At 44.2% G+C, this 16,520-nt stretch overlaps 1 protein-coding gene across 1 annotated transcript in view; it reads right to left on the minus strand.

Annotated features, from left to right (window-relative positions):
- Positions 1 to 16,520, minus strand: part of PCNX2 (pecanex 2) — a 229,399-nt gene that overhangs the window by 46,796 nt on the left and 166,083 nt on the right. The window contains exons 25-27 of the mRNA XM_040351012.1: positions 13,948 to 14,201; positions 11,474 to 11,707; positions 7,556 to 7,659 (exon numbers count right to left, since the gene is read on the minus strand). Coding sequence (XP_040206946.1) covers positions 7,556 to 7,659; positions 11,474 to 11,707; positions 13,948 to 14,201 — 592 coding nt within the window. The remainder of the gene's footprint in view (positions 1 to 7,555; positions 7,660 to 11,473; positions 11,708 to 13,947; positions 14,202 to 16,520) is intronic.

Raw genomic sequence — 16,520 nt, forward strand, 5'->3', positions numbered from 1 at the left:
CAATAGGCCCGCGCGGCGTACGTAACCGCAATGCACACTGGGAAATGTAGTCGCCCGGCGCATGCGCAGTGCCAAAAAAACATCAAAAACGTGAGGTCAAGCCTCATTACCATTAAACACGCCCCCCCCAAACCATTTGAATTAGGCGCCCTTACGCACGCCGCATTTACACTACGCCGCCCTAAGTAAGGAGGCAAGTACTTTGTGAATCATGTACTTGCCTCTCTTACTTAAGGCGCCGTAGTGTAAACACTCTAGGCTACGCCGACCTATATTTGCGCGCCCCTACCTGAATCTACCTATAAATGTTTTTTTTTACACTGCCCATTTATTTATTTGTTTTTTAATTGAACTTTATTGCTATCACAAGGGAGGAACATTAATTCTTCTGATTAAATGGACAGTGACAGATCGGTTTGACCAGCTGCTTTATAAGTCAATAATGGCTTGTAAACAGATAAACAGAAGCCGGAAGTTAAAATGACACTGCCTGGAATTATCCTAGGGGGTTTTCCGATGCAGGAAGGAACCGTGAGAGCCGTTGGGGGACCCCAGAAGACGTTAGTCAGGGTCTCTCTGTGCAAAACTAACTGCATAGGTGTTGTGTGTATCCCCATGCCAGCACCCCATTCTTATCTACTGGGACATGAGGCTGCATGGACACAGCCTCTGTATCCTAACATGACTCATACAGGTGTGGGTCCCAATAGAAGTGAATAGAATGCTGGCACAGGGATGCACACAATGGGCCAGATTCACAAAGAGATACGACGGCGTATCTCCTGATACACCGTCGTATCTCTGAGATCCGACAGTCGGATCTATTGCCACTGATTCATAAGAATCGGTTACGCATAGATCTCCCTTAGATCCGACAGGTGTAAGTGACTTACACCGTCGGATCTTAGGCTGCAATCTTCCGCTGTCCGCTAGGTGGCTTTTCGTGTTTTACTCGCAACGAATATGCAAATGAGGAGATACGCCGATTCAGAAACGAACGCCTGCCCGTCGCTTTTTTTTTACATCGTTTGCGTTTGGCTTTTTCCGGCGGATAGTTACCCCTGCTATATGAGGGGTAGCTAATTGTAACGGCTACCCATGTAGTGAGAGGGTCTCAGCCGTTGGAGAAGTCCTTTTCCCTGGCAAGCTGCGATATGCAGGTACCGCCGGTATATCCCATCGAACGCCCTTTCAAGAAACGAGACGGGCTACGTTTGCAGAGTCAAGCAGGACTGATTTTTAATGGTTCACTCTGAGATTTTATACAGTATTCAAGGCACATGAACAATCAAACTGTCCCCACCCACACATCACACCGTGGGGAAGCTTCAATCACCTTCTTTGAGCTAATTATAAACATTTCTTCATTACCAGAACTCAAACACAATGATCTCCTTGAATCAATCAGTCTCTAGACGTTCCGGCACCGAGATCTACTTAACATGACCTGGCCGGGCACATTCCTTTCTCAATAGAATTCAATTAACCTTTAGAACAATACACTCACAGATCATCACGTTAGCATACACCTGGCAAGAGGCTGTTAACTGGTAATACACAACAGAGCGTCAATTAGCATTTAGCAGTGAAAAAGTCCCTCTACAATTAACCCTTTGAGCTCAGTAACCAGTCATGCAGTCCTCTGTAGGCAGAATAGTTCATAGGTCCGTTACACTACTCCCCTTTTGTGGAACACTCCGGCAGACCCGGATTGATCCTTTTCGGGTCAACTTGGGGATGTCCGGTCTGCTGTTAAGGTAAAAGTTCAGTTTGCCTGGACAGTCCGTCGGCCTTCCCATTGGCTTACCAGGTCGGTAGCTGATGGTGAAGGTGAATAATGGAATTCAATTCTGGAACAGTCACTTGCTTTGCTCTCTCAATGGCTCCCAAAACCTGTTGCTGATGCTCTTGGGACAGATACGGCACCACCTGGATGCAAATCCCATTTAATCTTTTGACAATTTCCGCCTGTTTGTGCATTTCAATGTTCAAGCCACGGGACATCTCATAATACATGACATAGTGTCGTTGCATCTCTGATTTCTCACTGGCCAACTTGTCAAATTCCCATTTTAGACTGTGATATTGTGCCGGATCTACAGTACATGTCGGGGAAGGTAGTCTTACCCGGGTCTCAGCAGCAAGCAAGTTGATTCCAGCAACGCGGGTGGTCACGGGACAAGCAGCAGCAGGTGTAGGTAAATAAGCCAAAGTCAGAGGGCCAATGTCGTTGCCCAGCACCACCTCAGCAGGTAGGTTGTCCATTATACCAACTGTGGTCTTTCCTGACCCGGCTCCATTCCATGTGGGAGTCCACAGCCTTCTTCTTGGACTCCCGGAAGCACCAGCGGTAGGCTTCTGGCGTTACGGCATATCGGGTTAGCAGCGCCTTTTTAACTTGCTGATATTGTAAAATATCCTCTGGGGCGAGAGCCCGAAAGGCTTCATTGGCTTTGCCCGACAATTTCTCCGACAAAATAGTGACCCATTGGTCTGGTGGTACCTGGTGTAGTGAGCACTGCCTCTCAAAATCCGCCAAATATCCATCGATTTCCTCCTCACTTTCTACAAAAGCTTTAAATGCAGTGAACGGTATTTTCTTTCCTGTAGCCGCGGGTGGGGGGGTAGGAACTGCATGTGTAATGGGCTGTCTCGCTCTTACCAGTTCCAGTTCTTGTCCCCTCTTAGTTTGTATATCTTCCCTTGCTTCCCGGAACAGCTGGTTGATTAGTTCCATGGACGTTTCTGGATACAAGCAGTGCTTTAACTGGGCCGGAACGCGGCGGTACTCAGTACCGCCACTTCCAAAAATGGCCCTAGAGAGTACCAGCACCTCTCCGTGCGCCCAGTACGTGGGTTTCCCATACCGGAACGCAGCCCCAGGCCAGGAATATGATGATCAGTGGCGGAACTACCGCCATAGCGACCCACGCGGGCGCTATGGGGCCTGCAGCCGAGTGGGGCCCGCTGATGGGGAGGCAGATCGGTGCACTTTGACAGTTACAGAACCGATGCTGTGTATCTCTCCCTCCTGTCGGCATCATTTCTGTAACTGTCACAGCGCACCGATCTGACTCCCTGTTCTAGCCACATGTGATCCTCCTATAGGTGCCTGGTCTCCCCCCAGCGCTGCCTGCTTTCCTCTCCCTAAAAGCTGGGGGACACTGTAAGAGCGGGGGAGGGCTTTCCTGTCTTAATGCACAGGCACTTCTGTGAACTGCCCAGGGGTCCTAGGTGCATGGGGGGCCTTTGAAGTTTCCACCCAGCAGGTTCGGGCAGCAGTGGTAACAGGTCTCCTCACGTTGGCTTTACAGGTCAGTTCTGGCTGTGTCTGCAATGCTCTCTCTCTCTCCCTGGCATCTTCCTCCCTTCCTCAGCCACTATCTGGCCGGCCGTCCTGCTCCCTGTCGTCCTCACACAGACCCATTCATCTTTGCCTGTCACACTGCTCCTCTCAGATGGTTGTTATCTCTCCCCCTCCTTCCCTGACTTTTCCCTGCAGACACTTTACCTTCACACATGTGTGTGTGTGTCCCAGGATCTACAAACATTGAACAGTGGCGGCTGGTGCTCAAAATTGGGGGGGGGGGGGCGCAAAAAAAAAAAAAAAAAAATTGAAGCCTCACTGTGCCCATCACATGCAACCACTGTGCTATGCCACCAAATGCAGCCACTGTGCCATCAATTGTCACCACTGTGCCATGCCATCAAACAGCAACTGTGCCATCAATTGTCACCACTGTGCCATGCCATCAAACGCAGCTACTGTGCCATCAAACGCAGCCACTGTGCCATCAATTGTCACCACTGTGCCATGCCATCAAACGCAGTCACTGTGCCATGCCATCAAACGCAGCCACTGTTCCATCAATTGTCACCACTGTGCCATGCCATCAAATGCAGCCACTGTGCCCCTCAATTGTTGCCACTGTGCCAATTGTCACCACTGTGCCCTTTAATTGTCACCACTGTGCCCCATGATGCCACTGTGCCCATTGTCACCACTGTGCCCCATGATGCCACTGTGCCCATTGTCACCACAACTTTTCATGTTCAGTATTGGGGGGGGGGGGAGCACCGGCTCCTAATAGAGTACCGCCACCTCTTTTGGCCCACTTAAAGCACTGGATACAAGGATAATCTCCGCTGTACAATCCCAGTAATTACATCTTCCTCGCTGACCGGTGCAAGGGGCTCAGTTCCTTCCATAGATCCATCCATTTCGTCCAGCTCCAGCAGGTCAGCTATCAGCTCCCTCCGTGGTCTGTTGCTGGCGCTCCTATCACCACTCTCTAATAAATCTTTTAGTGTGGATCTTTTCAGCCTGGCGTACTGCGACTCCATTCAGCACTTGCTCTTTGGATAAAAGGACCATCCCACCACTGCCAACCAATGTAACGGCTACCCATGTAGTGAGAGGGTCTCAGCCGTTGGAGAAGTCCTTTTCCATGGCAAGCTGCGATATGCAGGTACCGCTGGTATATCCCATCGAACGCCCTTTCAAGAAACGAGACGGGCTACGTTTGCAGAATCAAGCAGGACTGATTTTTAATGGTTCACTCTGAGATTTTATACAGTATTCAAGGCACATGAACAATCAAACTGTCCCCACCCACACATCACACCGTGGGGAAGCTTCAATCACCTTCTTTGAGCTAATTATAAACATTTCTTCATTACCAGAACTCAAACACAATGATCTCCTTGAATCAATCAGTCTCTAGACGTTCCGGCACCGAGATCTACTTAACATGACCTGGCTGGGCATATTCCTTTCTCAATAGAATTCAATAGAATTCAATTAACCTTTAGAACAATACACTCACAGATCATCACGTTAGCATACACCTGGCAAGAGGCTGTTAACTGGTAATACACAACAGAGCGTCAATTAGCATTTAGCAGTGAAAAAGTCCCTCTACAATTAACCCTTTGAGCTCAGTAACCAGTCATGCAGTCCTCTGTAGGCAGAATAGTTCATAGGTCCGTTACACTAATGTTAAGTATGGCCGTCGTTCCCGCGCCGAGTTTTCAATTTTTATGTCGTTTGCGTAAGTCGGTCTCGAATACGGATGGCCGTAATTGACGTTAAAGCTGAAAACAATGACGTCCTAGCGACGTCATTTGGAGCATGCGCACTGGGAAATTTCGCCGGCGGCGCATGCGCAGTTAAATCGGCGTGGGGATGCGCCTGATTTAAATTGTACACTCCCCCTAGCCGCGGAATTTGAATTCCGCCGGGGGAGTTACGATCCGCCGGCGCAAGTTTGGAGGTAATTGCTTTGTGAATACTGCACTAGCCTCGCAAAATTGCGCCGGCGGATCGTAAATCACATAGATTACGCGGATCTAAAGATCCGCTAATCTATGTGAATCTAGCCCACTGCCTGTACATCTCTGTGCTGATAAAAGAGAGCTCTGCACAGGACACACATGTCTGCACCACATGTGAATGAGCCCTAAAGAACTCATATACATGGAGGCTTAGTGAGCTCCCCGGCTTCCCAGTCATAAAAAAACAGGGATTTTATGCAGGAACTAATAAAGCTGCCCATAGATGAATGGAAATTTGACTGATCCAGCAAGAACAGGATAAGTTTCAATCCATCTATGGCCATGTGTTTTTCCGTGGGGGAACCCGATGAAGAGGAGGAGCCAGGAGCGCTGCCGGGACACCCCAGAAAAGGAGGATTGGTGTCATGCACCTGGGTGTATTCAAACCGGGATGTTTCTGGTCCCATAGCTGCAGTCGTACTTGTTGTGCCACAGAGGAGCTCTGGAGTTATGGCTATGTTCTCTCAGTTTGATGCATTACCTTGGACTCACTAGCCCCACCTGCTGCCAGCTGTGGACAATCTACAATCAAAGCAGCTAAATGATTTGGGATCGGCCTACTAAGTTACCCTGGCAGTGTCTAAGGGTGTAACTGTGATGCCTCGTACAGACGAGCAAACATGTACGATGAAACCGGTCCGCCAGACCGTTTTCACCGTACATGTCTGTCCGGGGATTTCTGTATGGTGGCTGTACTCACCATCATACAGAAATCCGCGCGTAAACAATACGCGGGGCGTGGCCGCGCCGTCGGCAGCCCTGCCAGTTCAATGTTTCCACGCATGCGTCGAAGTCATTCGACGCATGCGAGGGATGGCGGGCGCTCGGACATGTACGGTAGGTCTGTACAGACGACCGAACATGTCCGAGCGGACAGGATTCCAGCGGGCTGTTTTAAAACAAGTTTGGAAATATTTGCCCGCTGGAAAAAGGCCCGGCGGGCAAATGTACGCTGGAATCCTGTCCGCTCGGGCCTACACACGACCGAACATGTCTGCTGAAACTGGTCCGCGGACCAGTTTCAGCAGACATGTTCGGTCGTGTGTACGGGGCCTGAGAGTAGCAACAGTGAGTGGAGGTCCAGACATCCAATAAAGAGTTTTTAGTGCTTTATTGTCCAGGCCAAACACGACCAACATCAACATACATTAGGAAGGTCAAGGTTGATGAAGGAAGAAATAGAACCATGCGGTATCAGGCCTGGATATAGAACTGAGCAATACACTGCTCTGCATTAAACCGAATGTATACACGTCGCCACTCTGCTCGGAGTGGGTAAAGTGCCCCCGGACAGACACCCATGACAGGCCTAGCAGCCGGAGCGTCACTCTGAAAAATACTGGGAGGAACAGGTCTCTCACACAGACCTGTCTCTAGGGCCCCCGCCACGGGCCAATTTCTATAGAGGACTTAAGTAAATAAGGACAGAGAATCCTCCCAGTAGACTTCTTTTGCAAATGGTCCCCGCTTGACATCAAGCATACCTGTCAGTGGTCAGGACACCCGATCATAAACTAGGATCCTTTCAGTAGGTCTTGGAACCCAGTGGAGCACTGGGGTTCCTTCTCTCATCAGGAAGAGGTTCGCTGCAAAGTTCAGCTCTGGCAAGGTGGGCCACACCGGCGGGGTCCATGGATGCGCGTACCCTGAAGGTGGGTACCGCACCTGAAACGGGGACCCCGAGGAAAGTTTTTCGACACATGACCTCTCTCACAGATATACCCTCTCCCAGCATGCCCTGCAAGGGAAAACATCCTCTAATTGGCTGCTGGGAGAAGATCTGTTCTGCCAGAACCCCTCTAGCGCCAGCTGCCGGCCAGGGGTGGCACTGCACTCCCTGACCACAGTCTAACCCAGTGGAACTTCCAGAATGACAGAGATCATCAAATTTAGATGAACATTGAATGGGAGCAAGGTAACTCTCCCATTCCCCTCTAATTTTAAGCGTAGTGCCCATGCTGAAAGCAAGGGGACGCTACATAAAGATATCAAAGTTCTCCATTTTTGTTTTCTGACCCTGCTTTCAGGGACAGGAAGTGATGTACATAAATACCTATATGACAGTAGAAGCACAGCCACTTAGAATTACAGACAGTAGATGGCAGCAGATGCCTACAAATACTTATGATTCCTTTGCCTTTTGTTATATACAATATTTGCTTTCACTTATCATGTAAACTCCAAACTTTCTGCAATTTTTTTCACAAAATGCAAGCACTACCTGAAAGACAAGTGATGTGTTGCTGCCGCCAAAAGTCTTCTACCCAGAATACACAATCCAAAGGAAATTGTTACCAGAAATGAGTCTTCATCACAGTCTACTTTCTAAAATAATTTAAAACCAAAGTTGCATTAAACACAATGTTATATAATGAACATCAAAATGCAGTGCATTTAACCTTAAAAATTATGTGTAATAAAACCAGATTTTTGACCATAACCAAAAGCACTTGGCCTTTGACCTAAGATCATGATTTATATTACTTAACGTAATACTAACCTCTGGTTTCAAAATAAAACTTGTGGCTATGTTCATTCTTCATGGTAGACTCTGGAAGATACTTTTTAATTGAACTACACCATCTCATAGCACCTTCCAAAAATACCGGAGCGCAGGAGATTTGTCTTTGTTCATTCTTCATGGTCCCATTTTATGTAGGAATGTAGCCACCTTCTCTTGCTCGCTCCTGAGATGGACTACTAGAGAGTATGGACTATGGAATTTGTAGTATAGATAGAGCAGTGTACAGTACATGATCGCAAATAATGTGTGTGCTGTTAAGTGTGTGCTGAGAATTTACATAGTTCATTTCCTAGCCATTGTTTATTTGGCTTCTGTATAATTGGTTAATACACTGACATCTTTTGCTTATTTTGGTTATTGAACCATCTTTTCCTGTGTTCCTTTCTGTGCTCCGCCTATTTTGTGATGTATTTCCTGTTCCTTCACTCTGTTTTGTGGGGATAAATATGGTCACTTGTCTCTAGGCCTATGCAATCTGCTTGCATCCGAGAACAAATTACCATGTTTTGACCTGCAAATACCGTCTTTCAATTATCTGCCACATCTTGTAGTCTGCTATACCTGCTGCTTTCAATAACGATGTTCACTTATGATGAGGTGTTTGGTGAGTTCAACTATCTGATAAAGACTGCATCTTGTGAAAGCACATGGTTGCACAAGCTTTCTGCACTTTACTTGTCAATGTTAAAAACGGTTTCTCTGCACTGGACTGTGCTATTCCTTCTGTCTAAGCTGCTGTTCATCTTCTAAAACCCACGCATGCCCAGAAGCAAGTTATGAGACGGGAGCGCTCGTTCAGGTAAAACTACCATTCATAATGGAGTAAGCACATTCATCAAGCTGGAACAGACAAAAAAAACGTCTTTTACTAACTTTACTAAGGAGGCCTGAAAACTGAGATCTTCGTACATAATTCCAGATGTGTATTAGACTGGTAGGAGGGGACTTAGGGCAAGGGACATGCCAAAAAATGGGTAACTGCCCTTTTAGCGCAGTTAGAATTGGGCCCCATGTACACTGCTGCTAAATGGACGTTCAGAGGCAGTTGGACACTTTTTTCAACTGCCCCTGAACTCATTCAATGTTATCTTATGTGTACATGTACACAGATTCATTTACTGTTGTTTTTAGGCAGTTGCGTTTATAGGCCTTTTTTTCAAAGCAAAAAAATGAGTTCAGACGCCAAACTTTCGATGTTTCAGCCGCCAAATGCTTCTAAACGCAGTAACCTGCGTTTAGCCGCGTTTAGTTTATAGGCTTTTTTGTTTTTGGCAATTAAAATATATATATATATATATATATATATATATATATATATATATATATATATATATATATATATATATATATATTCTTTTTTTTTTTAAAATGCTTCTAGGTGCAAATGCGGCATTTAAACATGGCTAAACGGCCGTTTTTAGACACTGGTTTCCAGCTGTCAAGTTAAATTGTTCAGGAGAAGTTGAACAACGTCCCGTGTACATGAAGCCTAACAAAAGTAAGGGTTGGCCGTATTTGGCCTTAAATTTAGCTAGTTAGCAAATATTTGAGCTGAGAAAATGCAAGCTCAGCACGTTTAGCAGACTAGTTAGAAAATACTTTTTTTTTTTTTAGTTTTTTTTTTCAATACACAGTTTCTCACAAAAGTGAGTACACCCCTCACATTTTTGTAATTTTTTTATTTTATCTTTTCATGTAACAACACTGAAGAAATTACACTTTGCTACAATGTAAAGTAGTGAGAGCATAGCCTGTATAACAGTGTAAATTTGCTGTACCCTCAAAAAAAAATGCAAAACACAGCCATTAATGTCTAAACCGCTGGCAACAAACCTTAGTGAAAGCCCTAAGTGAAAATGTCCAAATTTGGCCCAAAGTATCAATATTTTGTGTGGCCACCATTATTTTCCAGCACTGCCTTTTGGGCATGGAATTCACCAGAGCTTCACAGGTTACCACTGGAGTCCTCTCCACTCCTCCATGACGACATCAAAGAGCTGGTGGATGTTAGAGACCTTGCACTTCTGTTTGAGGATGCCCCACAGATGCTCAATAGGGTTTAGGTCTGGGGACATGCTTGGCCAGTTCATCACCTTTACCCTTAGCTTCGTTGCCACCACACGTGCTTGACACCATCTGAACCAAATATGTTTATCTTGGTATCATCAGATCACAGGACATGGTTCCAGTAATCCATGTCCTTAGTCTGCTAGTCTTCAGCAAACTGTTTGTGGTCTTTCTTGTGCATCATCTTTAACCACTTGCTTACTGGGCACATAAACCCCCTTTGTGCCCAAGGGAAATTTTAGCTTCCGGAACTGCGTTACTTTAACTGACAATTGCGCGGTCGTGCGACGTGACTCCCAAACAAAATTGGCGTCCTTTTTTCCCCACAAATAGAGCTTTATTTTGGTGGTATTTGATCACCTCTGCGGTTTTTATTTTTTGCGCTATAAACAAAAAAAGAGCGACAATTTTAAAAAATATATATATATTTTTTACTTGTTGCTATAATAAATATCCCAATTTTTTTTTTTTAAAACTATTTTTTTTTCTCAGTTAAGGCCGATACGTATTTTTCGACGTATTTTTGTAAAAAAAAAAAAAAACGCAATAAGCGACTGGTTTGCGCAAAAGTTATAGTGCCTACAAAATGGTTTACACACAGAGCTCCACGTCCTGCTGTGTTACCGACGATCGCGAGCGTCTGGCGGACATCGCGGCCGCCAGGCACTCGCATCGGCTCCCGAGCGATGCGCCGGGCACGTTGTTTCCCCGCTGCACGCCCCCCGCGGCACGCACAGGGAACAACAACAGCAGGACGTCCATGGACGTCCACCCGGCACTTGAGAGCCGCGCTGTGGACGTCTTTCGACCATAGCGCGGATCTCAAGTGGTTAAAAGAGGCTTCCTTCTGGGACGACATCCATGCAGACCAATTTGATGCAGTGTGCAGCGTATGGTCTGAGCACTAACAGGCTGACCCCCCACCCCTTCAAACTCTGCAGCAATGCTAGCAGCACTCATATGTCTGTTTCCCAAAGACAACCTCCGGATATGACGCCTGGTCGACATGTTCTGAATGGAACCTGTTCTGTTAAACCTCTGTATGTTCTTGGCCACCGGGCTGCAGCTCAGGGTCTTGGTAATCTTCTTATAGCCTAGGCCCTCTTTATGTAGAGCAAAAAATATTTTTTTTTTCAGATCCTCAGAGAGTTTTTGCCATGGGGTGCTATGTTGAACTTCCAGTGACCAGTATGAGAGAGTGAGAGTGATAATGCCAAATTTAACACACCTGCTCACCATTCACACCTGAGATCTTGTAACACTAATGAGTCACATGATACCGGGGGAGGGGAAATGGGGTGTACTCACTTTTTTTGCCAGCGGTTTAGACATTAATGGCTGTGTGTTGAGTTATTTTGAGGGGACAGCAAATTAACACTGTTATACAAGCTGTACACTCACTACTTTACATTGTAGCAAAGTGTAATTTCTTCAGTGTTGCCACACAAAAAGATATAATAGAATATTCACAAAAATGTGAGAGGTGTACTCACGTTTGTGGCCTACTGTATATGCATTAGCAAAGAAGCAGACAAGAATTAACCATACCTTTGAATTTTTTTTAGCACAGTACTGAATCCAGTCCAGATAAACACTGCAGAAGCTGGCTCTTGTAATTCCTTGCAGGCATGGAATGTAGTCTTCATCTATGTTAATATTGAACATTGTATGATCATTTTCCACATGGTCCCACTTTGTGAAAGATTGTAAAGCCTTTTGCATTGATTGATCACTTAGCCAATGAAGAAGCTTTGGTGAACATGTTGCAAAGTATATTATGCTCTGTAGACAAACACATTTATTGCATTACTTTAAAAGTTATGCATTCATAAAAACATTTTTTTCAAACGGTTTTTCAAAATATGTCTACAATAACTGCTTGGATTCTATTTTTATATTATCTTGTTAAAATAGGCTGCACAGCAGAAATCGGGCTGGCAGGTTAACAATATAAGGGCCTGTACTGCTCTCCTCTCCCAATACAAGTAAATAGGAATGTAAAAGCAATTTGAAACAGGTTGCTACTTCCTAGAAGAAAGTCAGAAGGAAGGTAATAAGAAAGAGGGTGAATGCCCCTGTCGATTAACTATGAAGGATCAAAAGTGTCTAAACCTGATCTCAAATGTAAGTTTAAAACGCCTGAAAACAAGCTGTATTTGCCCATCAACACAAGCCCATCAACACAAGCCATATCTTCTATCTCATTTTCGGGCAGTGGGAGAAATGTAGGAAGCTAACATGCAATGAAGCACAAGGATGAACTGCTCTTTGTACAGACACATTACAGTTTCACGGCACAGTGTGTGCATCGTTGGATGTTGGCAGATCCAGGAGGGAGCGATATCAAGGGAGATGTGATAATATGGAAGCATATATGTCTGCCAGACACTACACAAAATCATTGCTATACAAATAGTGTGAGCACTATTAAGTGTTGGAAGATGCACCTACAGTGCCTTGAAAAATTATTCATACCCCTTGAAATTTTCCAAATTTTGTCATGTTTCAACCAAAAACGTAAAAGTACTCTAAAGGGATTTTATGTGATAGAACAACACAAAGTGGCACATAATAGTGAAGTGGAAGGAAAATGATAAATGGGCTTCAAACTTTTTTACAAATAAATATGTGAAAAGCGTGGCGTGCTTTTGTATTCAGCCCCCTTTACTCTGACACCCCTAGCTAAAATCTAGTGGAACCAATTGCCTTCAGAAGTCACCTATTTAGTAAATAGAGTCCACCTGTGTGTAATTTAATCTCAGTATAAATACAGCTGTTCTGTGAAGCCCTCAGAAGTTTGTTACGGACCACTTAGGCTTTGAAGAAGGGGGTACGCCCCATAAACGCGTCAGCCATTCAGATGTCTGAGGTTCTACTGACAGGTGCCGTGAGGTCCAGTCCAGCTGTCTGAAAAGCGCTTACTGAACATTTTCTTGTGAGTAGGACCATTGCTTTTTATTCTGTTTTTAATAAAATTTTAAGTGGTAATGGACAAGATAGGTGCGCCCTCCTTTCTTTTCTTTTTGTTTTCGCCCACCTAAACTGACAGGCTGGGCAAGGAGTGCATTAATCAGAGAAGCAGCCAAGAGGCCCATGGTTAACTCTGGAGGAGCTGCAGAGATCCACAGCTCAGGTGGGAGAATCTACCCACAGGACAACTATTAGTCATGGACAGTGATGTGCACTCTCCAACTATTAGTCATGGACAGCGATGTGCACTCTCCGGTCTCCACTACGGCAAAATGAAGCTGTGCCCTGTACAGCCTGAGAAAATACAGCTCTTTACCATCTTCCTAGCAATCTGTCTCTGGAAAATACAGTTCAAAAGCTCTTGTAGAGTCTCTTATCTCTGGACTACAGTTCCCATAGTGCAGTGCTGCTTGACTCAGTTTATTGAAGTTTTCCTGCTCATTAGCTCCCTCCTCTTGCTGACAGAGTGGTTACCCAGTTCAGCACCACAGGGCAGCAGCTACAGAGAGCAGCTTTAGCCAGTGTTTCTCTCACTCTCCATTCTTAGATGAGCACCTGGCTAGGCATATATTGTATATGAAACCTGGTTTGGTTCTAGCAATATCAATGAACTGCAGTGCTTTTCCCACATTCTCCAACCACTTGATAAAGTAATTACATATTATGTACATTGGTACATTGGAGTGTGTCACTGAAAGTGAGTCCTATTTTGATTGAGGCCTGAATGAAGAAATATCTCCACCAGCCCTGTATATCTTTTTAGCACCAGCCCTTGGGGGCAAATGCCCTCCTGCACCCAAGCCTTGCACTCTCCTGCACGTTAGCGATAAATAAAGTAAAGTGTATACCTACTAATAAAAAGGTATACATGTTAATACAGACTTTATATAGCTATAAATTGTAATTATGTTGCATCAATTAGCTAATGGAAGAAAATGTCATACATATTGTCAAACCATGTAATGCAAATTCCCACAACAGTGTTTAAATTATTACATAATTCAAAGGACATTTCCTTTATTTATATTAACACAATGGAAAGAAGCCCATACCTTTACATAATATCTGATGAGAATTTTTCGGAGATCAAATACTTGAAACAGACTTGATGCATTACTGTAAATTACATTGTATCCTTCCAGTATGTATTGGCCCCTAACTACTTCCCATGTCAGCCATCTTAGGTTGAATGCTGAATTACATGAAAGTATATGTGGTAAATGTCCAGGCTGAAAGCAGCAACATCCTTGATTGACGTCATAACCTTCAGTTATTGCTTCCACTTCACGCTGATGGCAGTATGTTCCTTTATAAATTAAATGAAAATTTGTTTTTCATTAGTCTTCAAAACAAAATCTTTTAAAGTAGAAGAAAAGCCTAACTATATTTATACTTAAAAATGCCCCCCCCCCCCACCCTTCTACCTATCCTGCCTAACCTGTATTAAAAAGATCTGTGTACTTACATGTTTACGGTCCTGTCATGTGATCCTGCAGCCATAGCTCCCTTGTGTTAGTAAGCAGTTGCTGTAGGGGGGAGGAGGGAGAGTCTAAAATTGCTTGACTATAGGAGCATATGGGTGACATCACGGTTCCAGAATTTAGAGCTATTTTCTTTTTTAATAGATGTAGTTAGGCGTTTCTACCATTTTAATCTTCCCAGTACAAGCAAATTATTTTCAATATACAGAACAATTTTTATGAAAGTCATTCAGGTGTTAAAATGTATTTCACCATACTACAGTTCATTTCATATCAGTTCACCCTATAATGACATCACATGACTAGGGTAGATTAGATATAACCTACTTACCCATGTTACCTGACACTGCACCCAAAACCACCCACCTTATCTTTAATAATGACAACAACCTGCGTTGGGTTAAATGGCCGGTTCAGCCTTTTATTAAACCGAAAAAACATGAATCACATAAAACATTTATAAATAATCTAGATCAAAGAATAAGAAATGGTTGCAGATCCTTGAAGACACCATCTCCCACAACTATGGAGTATGTGATACCATAAAGCTAGGTTCTGTCCCCAGTCACCAAACACTGCCTCGAGGACTATCCTTACTGACCCCAAACCCCTACCAGCTTAACTACTCGGTCAGTCTAAACTAAACAAGACGAACCAGAGGACTCCATACCTGAGATGGAACCCACTGTTTCATCAATAGACCCAATGCTTTAGACCCCCAACCGGCAATATCCACCCTCTTCAGAAACTACAACCAGACAACATTACCAAGGGCAGGAGGGAGGGGAGTAATTCCTACGTTTTTCAGCCTGCAAGTGACGCCCCTTTACTCCTTCCCTCAACTACTATCTCTCCTCCTCTCCATCGTCCCCTCTGCTCATCCAAACAGGTGAGAGTCTTGACCTTTTATTCACAACCCCTACTTTAACCCACTCCTGCCTGGTTTTCCTTCCACCCTATCATGTATGTCCTTCGCTTATCATTTTATTCAAGCTCTGTGCATGTCTGCAACCCAACATAAAAATCATAAAATGGAACTAAACATTCTAAAATACTCCTTCATATGAAATAGATCAAAGTACTACATACTATGTCATTAATAAATAAATGGAATATGTTCCTGACACTCATTTGAACTAAGGAAGCCACTTGGATAAGTGGCAAAACATTTTCAAAATGACTGGACAAGTTCAATTGAGTGTGGCTTCAAAGTACATTTACCCACTCTACCTAGCACTCCTGACCTAAACTTCCAACCTTGCCACCTCACCTGCTTATCTACCTAAGCAGGATAGCTGCAGCCTGTCCAAAGTTTACACCCTCTTGCTCAAATCACCTTTACCACTGACCATGTTTGTGAAGTGAGCCACGATACACTTCAATTGGGCTGTCTACCAAGAATCTAAAATCTAGGGAGATACCTATAAGGAAATGACAAATGTTTTTTGACACATCTACTGTATGTTCATGTGCTCTATACCATACCTGTGAAAATTTGAAATATGTAAATCCTGAGAATAATGGTGGGGTGGGGTAACTGTAACATACATAGCCAAATTACACCTTTGGCTAAATTGCTTTAAAAGTGGGAGGTGCTTAACCACTTCCTGTTATATTACAAAAGATGGAAGGCACACTTAAAGTGGAATTCCAGTCAAATTCTAACTAAGCCTCAACCTACTCCCACCCCCATTCTAAGCCTATTTTATCTACCTTGCAGCTTTGGTCTGCGATCTCTCCGCTTCACTGAAGCCACCTGCTAGAGAAATCATGTGAGCGGACAGGATCACATTCAACATAGGTAATTTTTCAAAATGTTTAGTCTTTTTTGTATATAATGAAAAAGAAATAAAATAAATCTGTGTCTGTCTAAAAAAATTAAATAAAATTTAACTGGGTACAGTTTTAGTGGGTGGTTAACTGCACAATTTGACATGTATAGGCTTACTGCATTTCCTCTCCAGTTCAGCAGTTAAAGCTGAACTTTAGAAATTCATCCACTTTGTAAAATGTGCAGTCATACTATGAGTTATGTCCAACGAGGTGCATGCCCCCTCTCTTTAATTTACATCTTGCAGTTTTATAGAACTCTGGGAAGAAAGCTATTCCTACTACAGTATACCGGAGCTCCTGCACTGGTCTTT

This window comes from Rana temporaria, chromosome 4 (genome assembly GCF_905171775.1).
Source record: "Rana temporaria chromosome 4, aRanTem1.1, whole genome shotgun sequence".
Taxonomy (NCBI): Eukaryota; Metazoa; Chordata; class Amphibia; order Anura; family Ranidae; genus Rana; species Rana temporaria.